At 45.8% G+C, this 17,323-nt stretch overlaps 1 protein-coding gene across 1 annotated transcript; it reads right to left on the reverse strand.

The window, feature by feature from the left end:
- Window positions 1-4,524: 4,524 nt before the first annotated feature.
- Window positions 4,525-15,456, reverse strand: znf516 (zinc finger protein 516; the record flags this gene model as incomplete). Its single annotated transcript, XM_080836607.1, has 4 exons — window positions 4,525-4,739; window positions 7,610-7,714; window positions 9,241-10,260; window positions 13,758-15,456. 4 exons carry the CDS (start codon window positions 15,454-15,456, stop codon window positions 4,525-4,527), a joined length of 3,039 nt encoding a protein of 1,012 aa, XP_080692733.1.
- Between the last annotated feature and the right edge of the window lie 1,867 nt (window positions 15,457-17,323).

Consider the following 17,323-nt stretch of genomic DNA (forward strand, 5'->3'; position numbering starts at 1 on the left):
TTCCATCATCAATGGTGAAGAGCATGCCAATGAAGAAGTCCCACAAGAAGATTACACTGGAGCTCTGGGCCCACGCTAGCAACATCAGCACAGACACATTGCCAATAAACGTTTGCCACCAAGACCCTCAGCCAGTGGTGAAGCACCAAGATGGCGTGTCCTTCTTTAGACTTGTGTCTGTGTGGAATATTGGGCTGTACATCAATGTTGGGCTTAGTTTATCCCCAGGAGCTCCTTGAAGGTTTCACCCTTGTTGGACTCGCTAGGTCATAGGGAGCATTCTACGAGGCATGCTTATCACATACCATGGTTAATGTGGACACCGTGGGCTTGTCTGTCTGAAGCTCCCTCACCTTCATAGGCATTGCACGGCTTTGAAATTTGTTTCTGATAATGTATGGGCGCCTTTAAATGAAGAGCATATCAGCTAGGGCTTGGAGATGCAAAACTCTTGTTAAAATAGGTTGTCTCAAAAGAATAGTCCATTACGCCTTGAAATGGATCCTTTTGTGGCGCATCGCCTGGGACCTCACTAGCAAGCTAAGTGTAGCCTCTGTTCTGGGCATATCCATCAGCTTTTAATTTACAGCTCCTATATCACCAGTCATCATATGCTATTAAAATAAGACCCTGGCTAAACTCTCATAATCTAACGACAGATGTGAAATCAGAGACACAAAAGGAAACATGCGACTTTTAGCTTTGAGATGGCTGTGGTAACAGCCAACCATGCTAATCTCCTTTTTCCCCTCCTTCTTAGCTGAAGAGACTCATCTTGTTAAAAGTCACTGGCTAATTTAACATCCTTCCATGATACAGGATTTACTTTAAGAGAAACGTCCCATTTCTTTTTGTTGCTGCTTCCTTATTGTCCAATGCCACTGACTGGCATAGCGTGTAACTGAACAGTTCCTGCCAATGAGTGGCATTAGGCTTAGCTGCTGGAGTCCGCCATAGGCATTAGCTGTTAAGTATCTACCGAGGAGAAAATTAATGTGGTGGGTGGATGTATGAAATGCCATTACTGTTAATACTAATCACTTTTTGCACATTAAGCACAAATTAGTGTGGTGGATGTTAAATGTCATGGGATATCCTGGGACCTATTCTCCCTTGAAGAGACTTGGGGCTTGTGAAGAGCTGATTTGCATACTTTGTTCTTTGCATCATTGTAATTTGGAAAGATCTGTGCCAGACACTGGCAGTGTAACTTAACATGCTGTAGACATTGGTAAGTTCAGTGGTGTTGAATGCAGCTTTGGTCTCGGTCTTCAGTGAAAAGTATGTTTTAGAATGGATTGCTACTTATATATTTCTTTAAACGATGACACTTGTTCAGTCCTCGTTTGATCTTTGGGTGTGATGCTTTGTAATACTTTAAGCATGGGATGAAAAATGTAGCCACACCCTAAAACTCTTATTTCTTATGTTCTCTTGCAAGTGCCCATGCTTTAACAGCTTATGGTTCAGTGGTGATGAACCTGAGTGTAACCGAGCAGACATCCCTTACACGCCCTTTCCGAAGCATGAGGCCTCCGCTCGAGCAGGCGGCCCATGAGGTGACACTGCGTCGCATGGAGGACCTGACGACTGTTCCTATCAGCTGTTAGGGGTGTAAATAACATTTGATATGCACAAGCAGGCCTCCCTTCTCCTCTCGTCTCTCTCTCTGTCAGAGGCCTTAGGGCTCAGGCAGGGCTGGCAGAGGTCGTCCACCGCCGCTGTTGGTGCTTCTCGCCTCTCCCCTTCGCACTACCTGTCACTCCGGCCTGCCCCACGGACGCCCCCCAAACCCTCCATTAGCAAGTCTGTGGGTCGCGACCCCGTCACGACTTTTGCGAGGCCCGATCATTTGATTAGCGTGCGCATTTACATATTCTGCCGCTCGCGGTAAGTGCTCCGGTGTCGGAACACTTGAAGTGTTGTAAATTTCTTTGGCCTTTCTGTCCGCCTGGCTGCCCGGGGCCTGGTGGTGTGTCTGCTCAAAGCACCACCCCCACCCTCCCCCTCGTCTCCGCATCTTTCCCCCCACCGTGTCCTTCGCCACCGCAGGCTTCGGATGACAACACTGGAGTTGCACTCTGGCCCCCCCACGGAGATGCGAGCACCGCGTCTATCTGCGTGAAACTAGCTGTTCGGTTCACGTGTCACTGCACCCAACAATCTCAAAGCAAATCAGCATCTCCTGTCATTTCATAAGCATATTCTCAAACAAATGTTCTGAGGAGCAGCACAATCCATAGCACAGATGCATCAAGGTGACACGTCTGCTGATTATAGGAGTTGCTTTGCCTCATATTTCAACAGCTGTTAAAGCATAAATGATATCCATATTAAATTTGTTCAAAGGTCACTGTATTGTCACACAGGTCACCTTTCACTATCTAAAGTGGGAGTGGCTAGTACACACTACGATGACACAAGAAAATACACCCCATTGTCACTAATATTAAAACTGACTGAATGATCTAATCACACCTCAGATGTATCATCTTGAAATTCCCACAAAGCAAATACTTAAAATGAATAAGTGATAGTATCCAGGGATATCGATTGGTCGTATCTATTTTCAACATATTACTTGTTTGTAGAGTGGGTGTATCTATGTATTGAAGGTGTATTTCACAGTGATGTGAATGAGCAGAGGGTTTGGGAGGGTAATCTTTATTGAAGAATATTTCAAAATCATAACAATATTCAAGTAATACAAGATTCTGTACAGGAAGAGGGATCTTTTGTCTGTCCGGACCATGACCATACCATTTTTGTGAGTGAAACAACTGTCTAAATAAAAAACAAGGCTTTATTAAAAACAAAGAGACTTTCGATGCTACAGCCTAACCCACCTATAAAAAAACACAACATTCATTTATTCAATTCTTGTAAAGGGAAACAGTGGCTGCTCTGCCTCTATTTGATATAAAAACAACCCTACCATCAATTTGAAACATAGAAATGAGACAAAATGTCAATGAAAGCAACCATTGCTTGTTAGTGTTTTTGAAAAAAAAAAGAAGAAATATGTATCTACTCTTTCACTATAATTAGATCAATCAATTAAATCCTTCTATCAACTTGTGGGATATTGAGTACAAATGACTGCTTTTACATCAAAACTTTGCTTACAGCATTCACCTTGTAAAAACTATGTTTCTGTAATGCCCTTCAGTCTTTTCAGATTAGTTAGTATGTCACTCTATAATGTAATAATAATAATCATTGTACAAACTAACAGCTATGTACATTAAGAAATCCTCATTAATTCACTATCACAATGGCTTCAAGTCCTAACATGAGGTCAGACCTTCGCTTCCTCCGTGATGAGGTCAGTGGTGGTCCAGTAAAATCCAGTAAACTAAACGCTAACACTGAAAAGAAACTCAAAAAACGTTTATTAACTGATCCCTGGGACATTGTCAAAATCAAAACCTTTTGATTAAAATAACACTCAAAACCCTTTTCATTAGTGCGAGACCCTATCAGTGTTTCCACCACAGACATACCGACGGATGGATTTACAACACCAGTGTAAGTAATTCTGAACAAAATTCGGAATGCTTTTAAAATCTAGCTAGAGTATATGGTATTCTTGCTACGTGCTTATAGTATGTAATGGTGATACTACATATAAACATCAAAGATCAACCAAAATGCTTCACAGATGGACAGAACCATTGTTAATTAAAATGCTGACTCGTTCTCACAAGTCTTGAAACGCATTAGGAATTTCTTTCACGCATTAACAATAAATGCAGGACTTAGTACACACTGGAGTGTAGATGGAATTGTTTAAAGAAACCTTCACATGGCCATGGACTGAGCAAAAGTACACTCTTATGAAGGTTGACTACAAAAGGAGGAAAATGACTAAACTATAGTCAAGTAACAGCCAGTGTGTATCAAAACATTTTCCTGCTAGTTCTCAAGCAGTGTTTGAGAGTACAGGCTTTGGAATCGAGTTTTACTAATAGAATAATCCTGAGGTTTAAAAAGGAGGAAGTCACTAGCTTGTCTTCCCACGCTAGCAAATCTACTCACTCACGCTATGGTTACCATTCGGTTTTTTTACCTGGGAGTCAACAGTAAGCACTCTATTATTCAAAAGAAAGTCTACAGGTCCACAGTCTTCAAGTCAAAGTCTCTGAAATTCACATCATATTGAATTTCATACACAGGGATCTTCAACCCACCACTATTTTAGTAGTGAATTGAGTTCATCAATGTTCTCAAGTATTACATATCTCAGGTTTTTGGGGGATGGGGGATGGAGTGTTTTTCATGAAAACACCAAAGTTCAATCAGTAAAAGTCAAAAGGGAGAGGATTAGTTGAAAACCCTTCCAAGCAGTCCTTTTGGCTAGAAACAGTGTGAATCACTTCAGTGTCCTTCGAGTTTGCAAGATACCTTCAAATATGTTGGTTTTAATTGACATCCAGAAAACACCAGCAGAAGAGTTTTTCATTTTGAGGGGGGGTGGGGGTAGAAGTCTCTTAACAGCCTCTCTCTTGGTGAATGAAGGCCGCCTTAGCCCAGACCTTCGGAGTCAGCAGCCTCACCCTCCAGGTGGTCCCGGGTGGGGGGCCCATGGGCCGTGTCCTCCAGTTGAGCAGGTCGGAGCCTCCCATCGGAGTAGCTGGTGTTGTCGAAAGCCACGCGGTGCACCGTCTGTACGTGCGTCTTCAAGTTCCCTTTCTGTGAGGCGCTGTAGGGGCAGTACCGGCAGCGGAACGGCCTCTCACCTGCCACGCACACACACGCAGGCGCGCGTGCGCACACACACACACACACACACACACACACACACACACACAGAGACACACATATGCACATTCATGCAAACAGACAAGGGCAACAAGAGGTCAGCACCAAGAGAGGTAGGAAGGAAAGGGTGGGGGAGGGGTGGTGGTTGTGGAGGTCTGGTTGTCAAAGTCTGAACCTTTTTTTTTTTTTTTTTTTTGCCTTTTCATTTTTATGAAGGGGAGAAAATACAGACAGGTTGGGGAGAGCCAGAAGGGGTGGTGGCCATGATTGAAGGGATGATGACAAGCCATATGGAGACAGTTGCCTGTTTACCCAGAGGGGGTGTCAGCCTTTTTGTTTTTCATTGCGAGTGTGTGTGTGTGTGTTGTGCATGCGTGTGTTTTTGTTCTGTCAGTTGCTCATACAAAACGGAGAGTAGCAGGAGACAGGAGTATCACTGTCTCCATTTCCCCCCCGAGTCGCAGAGACGTCACCTGCCAAAGGATGCTCACCATGTTTGGGCCTATCAGCCCAGCATGGAGGTGGACCTGACAACCACACACACACACACATACACACACAGATGTAACCACACACACGCACAACCACACAGAAATGGAAATACATACACGCACTTATGCACACAGACAAACACACACATGCTCGCAAGTGCAAAGACATTCTTATACTCTTATGCACGTGTGCATGCACACACACAAACACACACACTTCAAACTCTTCACATGTCCGTGTTCTTGTAGCTCTCAATGAAATAACTGTGCGAGTCCAACTCTGCTTAATTAGACAGATGTACTGTACAGTCTGCATCTTTGGTGACGGCATAAAAAAAATACTCAGCACACCTGAGCAAAACAAATGAGGCTGCCATTCAATTGCACCACATTATTATTTTTTGAAAAATGAATGAATTACCGAGCCGGGAGATAATTGTCATTTCCAAACCACCGGAATAAGGGAAGGATTATCATAAATCATGGCAGTAGGGGGGGGGGGGGGGGGAAGCGAGACGGACACGATTAATCATGGCCAGCCATGTAGGATGCTGCAGCTGGGGTGTGGCGAGGGCCCCGTGCACCAGCAATCCCCTCTGAGGGGCCAACAACGTTTGTCCTCCCTGGGGGTGGAAAGTAAAGCGAGCTCCCCCCCAAAAAAAGAAGAAGGGAGAAAAAAAACAACCCACTAAATCACATTAAAGGCTGATTGTCAGAGAGTGACGGTGTAGCTGGTGCATATTTTAATTTGACCTTCCCTTCGCATGTGGTTGTAAGTGGCCTTCGTGTAGTATGCAAAAAGGCCATTAAGAATAGCATTCTAAGTAGGGCTTGGTGGTGCACGGAGACGCAATACAAACGTCCCCGTTGGGTGTGTGGACGGTGGCTCGCTTTCAAGTTCACTTTATCCAATACTGAATTTGTGACAATAGTCATTATGTAATGAAACTGTAGTGTGGGGTGGAAGTCAGTTGGAGAGGCATAGCAAAGAGATGCATGATGGGAAATGAGGGTTGTGGCACAAACACAAGAGAAATGAAAAGATGTTCACAGCAGCACACATAAACACACAAAAATGTTAGAAAAAAAAGACAATTGGCAAACGGTGACACGTACTTGTACGAGGGGTTTCTGTCTGCTCCTCCATTGGACTCTACCAGCACTGTGGGAGGACAAGGAGTCCCGTTAAAAAGAGCATCACAGACACGGCTCCTTACCAACCAGTCTCCCTACTGAACACTGACCGGAAGTGACTTAACGGACATCTGCCGTATGTCCCTCATACGTTCGGCTACTTCCTGATTAGCATTCGCAAAGTGACACAGACAAGCTAAAGGAAGTCAGAGGCCACCGACTCCTCCGACTTCGCTGGCATTAGCGCCGTCGCGCTAACAGATTAGCATCGGCAGTTAGTGCCGACGTGGCAGCCAGTGAGCTGAACCCACCAATTTAACATGACACGCGGAGTTAGTGTGTATGCTAATGGGAGGCTCGGGGCACCTGCCCGGTTTCATTTGGACGCTCAGGCTGAAGAAAGGCAATCACCGGCGACGTTGATTATAACTCTGAGCAGCGCGAGAAAAAAAGGGGGCCTCCCTCTGAATAATGTACTGCTTGGCCTCTTGTCACTTGGGATCATGCCAGATTCCACGCGCAACCTTCACACACGTTAGCGTTGAAAGAACTTACTTATCGCACTTGTCTGTTTGTCTAAGAGCGGGCCCGCCTGATGGTCCCTTGCTGGCTGGTTTAGGCAATTACTGACGGCACATGCTGTAATTAGCATCTATTAGTTCCATTCCTGGATGGCTGTCATTGTCTATTGACTTGTGATGATTAACCATTATAGGAGGGGGAGGGAAACTTAAGCATTTTGTTTGTTCTGTGTCAAAAACTGTACAAATGGTGACTTACATGCAATAGGCATGATGGTCATTGTTGCCAGATTGGCAGCTATGAGGGTTATTTGCATGCAGAATTACATGTCCGTCATTGACATCTGATGCATAATCTGATGTTTCTTAACAGGTCATAATAATAATAATAATAATAATAATAATAAGCAGACACAAATACTGGATGGCTTGAAGATGGTTTAACTCTACAAAACAAAGGCATGCAAAAGTGTTTTGTTTGGTTATTTGTATGATGTTTATAAAGACTATTCACAACTGAGGCACAAACTTGTCATTGTTTTTGTGTGGACACCAGTGGACGTGTGTAAGTTAGTACATGTGTAAGGGCATTGTGTGTGTGTGTGTGTGTGTGTGTGTGCGCGTGTGTGAAAGTGTACTCGTGTGTGTGTGCGTGTGTGTGTGTATATGTGTATGTGAGTGCATGCGTGTGGGTATGCTTACCTGTGTGGGATCTCATGTGGGTGCGGTAGTGGCTGGGTTGGCTGAAGCTTTTCCCACACACAGGGCACACATACTTCATCTGCTGGAACAGGGACCTTGCCATTCCTACAGATCACAATGACACACAGGACAAATAAACAACTTTTATATGCAAGCACTGAATTTAGGGACATCCCCTTCTGTTACCTCTAAAAAGACTGTGCTCATGATCATTGTCACACACACACCTATTGCAAAACATTTTGTCAACTGTACTTGTCTCAGAACAGAATACATGATTATATACATACAGTATACAGCAAGAACAATGTGACACTCATTGTTCTGGCTCTGTAACTCCATAGTATGTAAAAAACAGTCAACCTTCCTGCTTTCTTCATTAACATGACATTTACGCTGGTGCTTATGTAAAGGGCAGGGATGCCATTTAATTCAAAGTGTATTCATGCCACCAATGAGAGTTTATAAACAGGTACCTGCATTCAAATGTCTGTTGTAAACAAAGCCTCCCCCTCTCCTGTCTCCAAAGTCACTCTCCCTTCCTCTGTCTAGAACCGTACCTCTCTCCCACTCCACTACACCCCTCTCACTGTCCTAAACCCACCCCCACCCCTATCATCCCCACCGCTGTCTGGCCAGAAACTAGCCATTCCTCCCCCCACCACAACCTCACCATTCCCCTCTCTACCTTTGACATGTGGAAGAGGCAGGGAGCAGAGGACAACAGAGAAAACACGACCAAGTACGAATGCTATCCCTTTAATGTCCTGGACCGGAGTCGAGGAGGTGGGTGTGTGGTGGGGGTGACCTGCTCATTGTTGTTGACCCCCCCAGCAACCAGGTTGGTCGGGGGAGTCTGACATGACAGTGACTTTGAGTGTCGAAGGCAGAGACATGACACCTGACCCCTACTGGCCTGCCTTGGTAAACACGCGGCCCCCCTCTTCATTGGCATGCGCCGGCTATGTGCCGCATATGCTAGCACGGCAACGGCAGATGGCACCAAAATAACAGGCTAACGGGGCGACGTAGGAAAAAGGTCACTTGATTGCATGTGACTCAAAGGACTACGGCGGAGCATGACGCTTCGGGGGAATGACAGTGTGGACCTGAGCAGAAGTCAGGTCTCATAATGTGGCAAGAGCTGGCGAGACAGGGGACTGTGAAAGATAATGCTGCTTTTCGCTGAAGCAAAACAAAATAAAAAAACGAGGGAAATTGCTGTTTTCAAAATAAGCATTGGGATCTTTCTGTAGTACCTCCCTATGCCTGTAACTGCCCTTGAACCTGACCCCTTTTACCCAATAATAAGAGAGAAGGAAGGAGAGAACGAGTTTGCATTTCTGACAAAAGGCCATACATACACTGACCTGCACGTCATTCTGTTTACCTTATTACTCACTGTCCTATTATATATGCTTACCATGATTACATAAATTAATTAACTAGTACGAACACAAAGGACGGACAATATTTTAAAACACCTGCTATACACGTTTCAATGAAGAGAGATGCATACATGTGTTCAGCCTAAAGGACCTACAGGAAGTGTACCAAAGACTGGCACTGTCTAACACTGGACAACCGAGCCTAGCAGTTCAATGCACCAGACTCCATCCCTCTTCGCTCACCTGCTTGATCTAGCATGGCAGTGCTCCCAAGGCCCCAGTGGTGGTAAAGGGCAGCCAGCTCGGTCGGGTTGCAGTTCTTCAAGAAGCTCAGGACGTCCAGCTGAGAAGCATCACCTGGGTAACTACCGTGGGTCTCTGGCGCCCTCCTGGACGAGTTCTGGGGAGGTGAGTCCGTTGCCGGGGCCGGGGCAGAGGCTGTGGCCGTGACCGGAGTGTCCTCCCTGCGCTGCAAGGAGGGGGCCACCGCCACCTTGCCCTGCTCCTCGTGCCCGTGCTGGCTGGCCAAGACAAAGTGAAGGCCCTCCTGGGGCAGGAGGCTGCTTTCAGCGGCCCTGCTGGCTGACTTTGGGTTGGGCACGGTCGAGGGTTTCTTAGGGGTCCCTGAGGGGTTGGAAGCCGGTGGAGCGTCAGCAGCTCGCTTTCGGCTGCCACTGCTGCTGCTTGATTTGGGTTTGGAGGAAGGATTGGACACAGTGGAAAAGGAGGATGAGGAGGCTGAGGCTTTGTGGGGGTGTCCCCTGTTTCGGGAGGGGCTGGATTCACTAGGGCTGGTGCAGTCGGTCTTTGACCCGCTGCCCGCAGGGCTCTGGGGCTGCGGGGATTGGGTGCGTGGCTTACGGGTCTCGGTCAGCGCCGGACAGTCCTTGCCCTCCAGGAAGGGCGGCGGGCCGGTGCGCCGACGGAACTCCAGGGTCGAGCGCGGTCCCTTCAAGCCGTTCCTCAGTGCCCATTTGGGGGCCAGTGGGCTGGTGCTGTTCACCTTGTGGGCCACCCGCTGGTGGATCCAGAGCACCTCCGGGAAGAGTGTGCTATGGGTGCAGAATTGACACCGGTGCTTGACGAGGCCGTCCTGCTTGCCGGGCTCCAGTGCCGAGCCGTCAGCGCTCTCCCCCACCAGGCTGAGGCTGGCAGCGGTGGATCCAGTGCTGTCGCTTTGCAGTGCTGACCCCTGCTGGTGAGATGAGGAAGAGCCTGCACTATGCTTGGAAGCCGAGTGCCGATCGCCTGATGGCTTTTTGTCTGCAATAAGAGAAAAACACGATATTGCTATATTGAGTTTTATTCCACAATCTTTGGGCAGAGGATACAATTTTTATATGTTCTGCTTCCTGTTGGAGGTATCCCTGAGTCAGCTGACATTCAGGAAAGTGCATCATTTTGGCTTTTACATATAAAGCCAATATGATCAAAGTCCAGATAGGTTTATTACACATTTAAAAAAATATCACAACTATTTTTTTTAACATAAAAATGATTCACCCATGCATAATTTTGAACATACTATTAATAAATACTGATAGAGGTGACAACATCCTTTGGTCACTAGATGGCAGCTCTGTAACATTTTTCCAGTTTCCTCAACAACTGGGAATTTGCTTCTTGCAGTCCTAATTTCAATGCGACCTCACACAGACCAAAACAAACATAACATAAGAATTAAATTCGTGAAAACCACACAAATACTCCAAAGGTGAACTATGGAATGGAGTATTCATTCAGCTATTAATTTAGTCTTCCTCATAGTCTACCCCCTGATATCACTCAGGATAAGGCGTGTGATCTCTGTGTAATCATACACTTCATATACTGACACAATGCCTGTTTTTCCCCTTGTTTCTAAGATTTCCTTGACATTAAGGAGACTGTAGCCATGGTACTGACTTTGGTTGTGTAATATCTAGTCAGCTGTGACACATATAGTTGCACTGACCATTTACACAGCTTACGGCCACCCTGTGGTGAGAGAAATCTATCTCTTACATCAGACACCTGCACATGCTAAGCTTGAATGTTAACAGACACAAGAGAGGAGGCTACAATATGCATATAAGAACCAGTCTGTCATGATCAACGGATAATGGGACACAATAATAGAACCTCTCCGGGGCTATACTATGTAACTGACTCAGAAGAACATTTGGTAAATTTAACAATCATAGCTTTATCATCATTGTACTGTTTACCCTACTGAAAATTATACGACCATGAAGTCACATGTGACACAGAGTTGACAAAGCTGCTTACTTCAAACTTCCATGATCTAAGGAGATTAAGTGTTAGGGTTAGTTTGCTGTTTTGTTTTTGCTGATATGTATTTATTTTCCTCATTGAAAAAGTGAAAAACAACAGAATGTAGTTCTGGAGACAACTTTGTTAATTATGTGACTGATTTTCTGTATTGGCCATTTACCAGTTCTGGCCCATTTGGATCACATGACCACAACAGTAAAGCAGTGCAGTGAGGTGAGGTGTGAAATTTAATGGAGCTCTAGCAACCCCTGGAACAGCCATATGTGAGGGAGGAGGATGAGAAATGATGGTTGGCGAGGCTGGTTTTGTCAAGGGAGGCAAAGGAATTTGAGAGAAGCTAGAGGAGAATGGAGAGCGCTTGGGGGATGGGGGATCAGTGGTGAACAAAGGGCCGTGACACCAGAGGAACCTACGGGAGGAAAACATTGGGGGGGGGGGGGGGGGGGGTGGGATATGAAAGAAAAACATGACTGGTTGAGAAATCTAAAACAGATACACAGTTGTGGCTTCAAGTAGCAGGGAGACTATTAAGGTTAAAAGGGGAAGGATAAGGAGTTGGAGAGGTGAGGTATGAACATATGATGACAGGCTAGGGAAGTGTTGCTGTCCATGGGTGAACATTGGGAGGGAGGCTTGGCTTGTACCTTTTGTCCCTGTCGCCTTCCTACTCTGAATGAGATGATGGGGTGCATAGCTGGATACGAACTCTGCCAACTGACCAGTGACTTAAAATAAAAGCTGCAACGCTGATTCCAAACTAAAGGTTACCAGTGTATTGTGCGTTACAGGTATTCGTCTGTATTTCTCAGAACCACTGAGACGTACCTATGGAGGGCTAGCTAATTAGGCCAGATTGTGTTAGGCCAGTGAGGGAGCAGGGGGAGGAGTATCATGGAGCAGAGCACTTCCATTAGAAGCATTTGGACACAGCTGATGAGGACGAGTAATAAGTTAAAAAAATGGAGACAAGTGTCTGCAAGGAGACAGAGGAGGAGATGGAGGGAATAACAACTCGTCAATAGTCTGCGAGTCAATCGGTAAATAAATATCAATCCATAGATGCTCCTATGAGGAAGAAATGCCAAATAGCAAATAGCACAGAATCAAAGAAATGAAACTACAGTTTAACATCATATAAATGCCCACAAGATGTCTCCCTCATCCATGATTTGAACATAAATGCAACGTTCAGCCCCCTTTAAGTGGAGCAGGGCAACATATATCAATATGTTTAAAGCACAATGTACCACATGGACAGTTTGAAGAAAAAAAAGTATAGCTGCTTCCTGAAAAAAAAACTGAGCTGATCAGTTGCATTGTTAACTTCAGGGTTAAACAACAGAAAATCAAAGTAATACCTCTGGAATACGTTTGGCCTTCATTAAGACCAGTGTATGATTATACACACAATGTAAGTGAATGGAGTGTGTAAATGACTGGGTCTCTTCAACTCACAACTAGTATTATCCAGGAGCAGTACATATTGTCCTATAGTGGCTAACTGTTAGCACTCTTGGGGTTCAATTATTCCATGCCCATGGCCTCTCCTTCATCTACTAACCCAAATGTAAAGGACCATCAATTTGTTAAATGAAAGCGCCCCAGCCAAGATAAGGATTAAAAAAGAGGTCCACAGACTGCCGAGCCAAAAACAGCTGCCAAGTGTGCCTCATAGTGTATGTAAATATTTACAGAGTGGGGTTGAATAAAATATGTAATTCAATGCTTCATTTACATCATTATCTAAGCTTAACACAACAGATAAAACATATCTATTATCCATAACTAATCCTGAACCTCAGTGTCTTTTCTCCATAATAATCCACCACCTCAAACCCACTGACCTGAAAACCGGCAAATCTGATTGGTCACCATCTTCTATAAAGCTAAATCAGGCAAACACAACGCTTAGTCCGTGCAATCAGTTCCCTTCATTATATGGGGATCTGTGTCTTTTAGAAAATGTAGCACATCATTTTGGCATAATGATGACATCTGTGGATATCTCAGGTACTGCATGAAAATTAACTAGCAAAAAGCATCCCGAAGCAGTAGAGATACAAATTTTGGAATACCAAAGGGTAAACATCTATGACAAAAAAAATAAAATCCTAAAATCCTTTCAAGCTTTTGTGGGATATCTTAAAATATTTCCCCACATAGTCTGTCTTCAGTCATTCTCTCTGCCAACTCAGTAGTTAAGAACAGACATACTGTGTGCACACCTAATCCAGTCCTCACACTAATCCTTACCCTTAACTAAGCCTTTAGTATTCCTTTAGAAATGAGAATGACTTGTTTCAGTTTAAGACACTGTATCTTGCCAATAGATGACAACAACCATTCATCAAAGCGAAGATATATGTCTGGCTAGTATTATGTTAGGGATATACCAATCCAACCAGCTGGTTAATACACACTCAGGATAAAAATTGTATGGTACTTAATAGGGATTATTTTATCCATTTCTTGACACAAAAAAATACCTGATTCTTTGGTTTGTCCAGCCAGCTTCTGATCCTTAAATGCAGCATTTTTTAAGAAGGAGAGTGCCGTTTCCCCGAATATCGGGGCGGAGGACTCCAAGCCGGCACCAAAACCGCTGCCCCCTCCGTGCCGTATCAGCATGTGGATCACCATCTGCTGCTGAGAGCGGAAACCTTTCCCACACTCCAGGCACTCCGAGGTCTTGTTCTGGGAAGCCTTTCGACTGTTCGAGGAGGTCGGGCGGTATTCAGAGTCGCTGTGGCTCTCTGGGCTCACATCTCCCGAGGAGCCATGTCCATTTTTCTCCCCAGTGCCGTTGTTTGGCCGTTTCTTCTTGGTAGCGCTTGGAGCACTTGAGGGGGTAGCCACAAGCTGCTTCTTTCTCTTCTCCTGCTTAAGAAGGACATACTCGCCCTTCTCGCGGTCGAAGGCCACATCTGCATCTGCAAGCCTTTCCTCCCAACCCAGGTTATGTTCAGTGGCCTCTACGACCCTGCCCCTGGTGGCCAGTTGCCAGGCTTGGTAGCTACTAATCGGGTCGAGCTCTGGGATTCGATTCACCTGGGGCTCCTCTGGAGGTTTCTCCACGGGGCCTGCTGGTCTAAGGTTCAGGCACTCCAGGAAAGCTTTCTTAGAGACCAGAGTATTGGAGTCAATAGAGTTGCTCTGCACCGGCTCGTTTTCTTTCTCAGCATTGTGACCTCTGACACGCTCATGGACCTGCTCGTGTAACCACAAGCTCTGGCGGTCCTGGAAGAAATTGCCACATTTGGCGCAAAGTTCATAGAGACACGCGTCGTTCAACAGTAGAGCCTCTTCCTGCACCACCCCATTTATAGTAGCGGGGGCCTCGGACTCACCAGCCTTAGGCTTGGCTCTGATGACATGGGTCTTCATGTGGCTGCGCAAGAACCAGGGCTCACGGAAGCGACGTCCACAGATCCGGCAGCCGTGGTCCAGAGGACCCTGGTGTTTCTTCATATGGGCCTTGAGCAACCAGGCCTGTGTGAACACTTGGTCACACTGCCCACATGGGTACACTCCTTGGGTGAGGTCACCTTCAGGGGCTCCCTCCTCGGGGGAACCCACCCCACCAGCGAGGGCATCTGAAGGCAGATGCACCTTCTCTTCATGGGTCTGTAGCTGCTCCTTGCTGGAGGCTCCAAAGCCACATAGCTGGCAGGTGAACAGCTCCTCAGGAAGTGCCGTGTTCCGCTCCTGCTCCGTCTGACTACGTAGCTTTCTCTGCCGCAAAGGGCAGGGGCTCAAATTACTCCTCTCCTTCCTCCCTGTTCCCTTCCTCTGGGATTTCACAGCATCTTTCTCTCCTCCATTGACTACTCGGTTGCAAGCTGAGGTACTCTCAGTGGGGCTGGAGCAACCCTCCTGCTCCTCTGGAACCCCTCCTTCCTTCTCCTCCTCCTCCCCTTCTACCTCTTCCTCTTTCTTCTTCACCTCTTCCTCTCGCTGTCCCTCCTCCTGCTCCTCCTGTATCTCCATGGAGGTCTGACCCAAACTGCTGTCCATTTTGATGGCGTCTGTCGGGGCCTTGACATGCGTCTCCTCAGTGTGTTTCAGCATGTGCTTCGTGAGGGCGCTGAGGAAGGGGAAGGTTCGGCCACAGAGGTCGCAGGAGTGCGGTGAGGACTTGGCCTGGCTCTCGTTCGTCACGGTGTTCAGATGTGCCTCCACCTCCATGTCAGGGTGCCACAGGTGTGCCTATTCGTTCTCTGTCTTTTGTTTTATCTGAGGTGGTGGTGTGTCCCTGCCACACCTCTGTCATACGGATCTGGTGGAGGTCCTGTCTGCTTGGGAAGACGTCATGGCTGGCTCCTGGTTCTTGGTAGTTCTGTTTTGGGGTGTTGCTTCTTCTGGTTGGCAGTGTGACGAGCACTCCCAGAGAGTAGTCATATCAATATGACGTCTGTTTTGAACATTCTGTTACCTGAAGGGGACAGAAAACAACTGTGAGCATTTGTGGGTTCATTTAAGCATTAATGTAGGATACCGTAAACTGAGTAAACTCCTAAAGCGTAATGGCTGATTTGCTATTCCATTGCACCATACTATTAATTACAAAAGAGCGTGTACTGTTTCAGTTGCATTCAGAGGCAGGATTTCAGATTGAACTCACTCTCTGTGTTATGAAACTGCCTCCATAGTATTCGTTTATATAAGCCACTGCCGTTCAAGTTGCAAGTAACTTTTCAGAAAGAACTGAGCTGCATGTAAATACACAGGCATGTATGTCATCTTAACCTTTTACAATATATAGAGGGGAAGCTTTTGACATCGAATCAAAACAGTCAACACAAACGAGGACTTTGAGCAAGGTCTTTTCAGGTGACCTAAGATAGACAGACACTATTGATCCTGAAGCAAATATTGGGACTTATTGCTAGATATAGGAATAGAAATCAAAACAACAAAGAACAAAAGCACACTGTACAGTTTATTCTCAGAGCGGTCTAAAATAGAGAGCACACACCCCACTTATCAGGATATCCTGCAATTTTGCCTTGTTTTCCATCAGTTCAACACATTCCAAACCTGTGTGATGTTTTAGGTAATAATAATCTTGAACCTTTAGTCCAGGTTATTCAGTAAACTTTGCTATTATGTATGTATAAACATATGTGTGTGTGTGTGCATGGTCATTCATATACAGTAGGTATGTGTAGTTTGAGCATAATCTTTACAGTATGTGGTGTGCTTTGCAGGTGTGCACTATTATTGTGTTGTATGACCTGCCTTGTGTGTGTGTGTGTGTGTGTGTGTGTGTGTGTGTGTGTGTGTGTGTGTGTGTGTGTGAGAGAGAGTCTTAAGGACAGTGGTGCCAGGCTCAGCCCGACTCCAGTCCCTCGTAGAGAGTGAGCAATGGCCGTCTGCTCCACAGCCTAAATTGAGTGTGTGTGGTGAGGCATGAAGAATGGATGCATTCAGTACTAGAGTGGAGAGAGAGAGCGCGAGAGAGAGAGAGAGAGAGAGAAAGAGAGAGAGAGAAATGGGCCTTAGGGCTCAGTCCTATCACAGCAATCAATATTCCATTATGAACCTCCAACATTTCATGAGATATGCACAAAGAGGACCTCACCAGCCTGCTCCCACAACCTTCACAAAGAGACAGAGAGAGAGCGAGAGAGCTGGGCTGGACAACTGCACCGCTCGTCTCCCCTGCCACAGAATACAGGCTGGATTATGTAGGACAAGCTGCTCACAGAGCAAGGGGGGGGGGGGGGGGGGGGGGGGGGGCTGGGAGAGGTAATCATCGATTTGATGTGAAACTCAAATAAGGAAAAAACTAAACAACAGAATGTGCTCAATTAGTGAGAAAAAGTCCTCATTGGCCTGTGAGTGTATAATTACTTTAACTGCTTTGTTTACTTTCTTGAGACAACAAACAAGGCAGTCAAGTAGCATTTGCAATGTTATGTGTTTTTGAAAGCGTGTTTCATTCCATTTAACTCAGATAATTGGGAACACGAACTATGAAAATGTGCTGTAATGACACTGAAAGAAATAACGAAGACATTCTTCAACTTATTCGTCCCACTTTCTTCCAGTA

This window comes from Sprattus sprattus (genome assembly GCF_963457725.1).
Source record: "Sprattus sprattus genome assembly, chromosome: 4".
Classification (NCBI taxonomy): domain Eukaryota; kingdom Metazoa; phylum Chordata; class Actinopteri; order Clupeiformes; family Clupeidae; genus Sprattus; species Sprattus sprattus.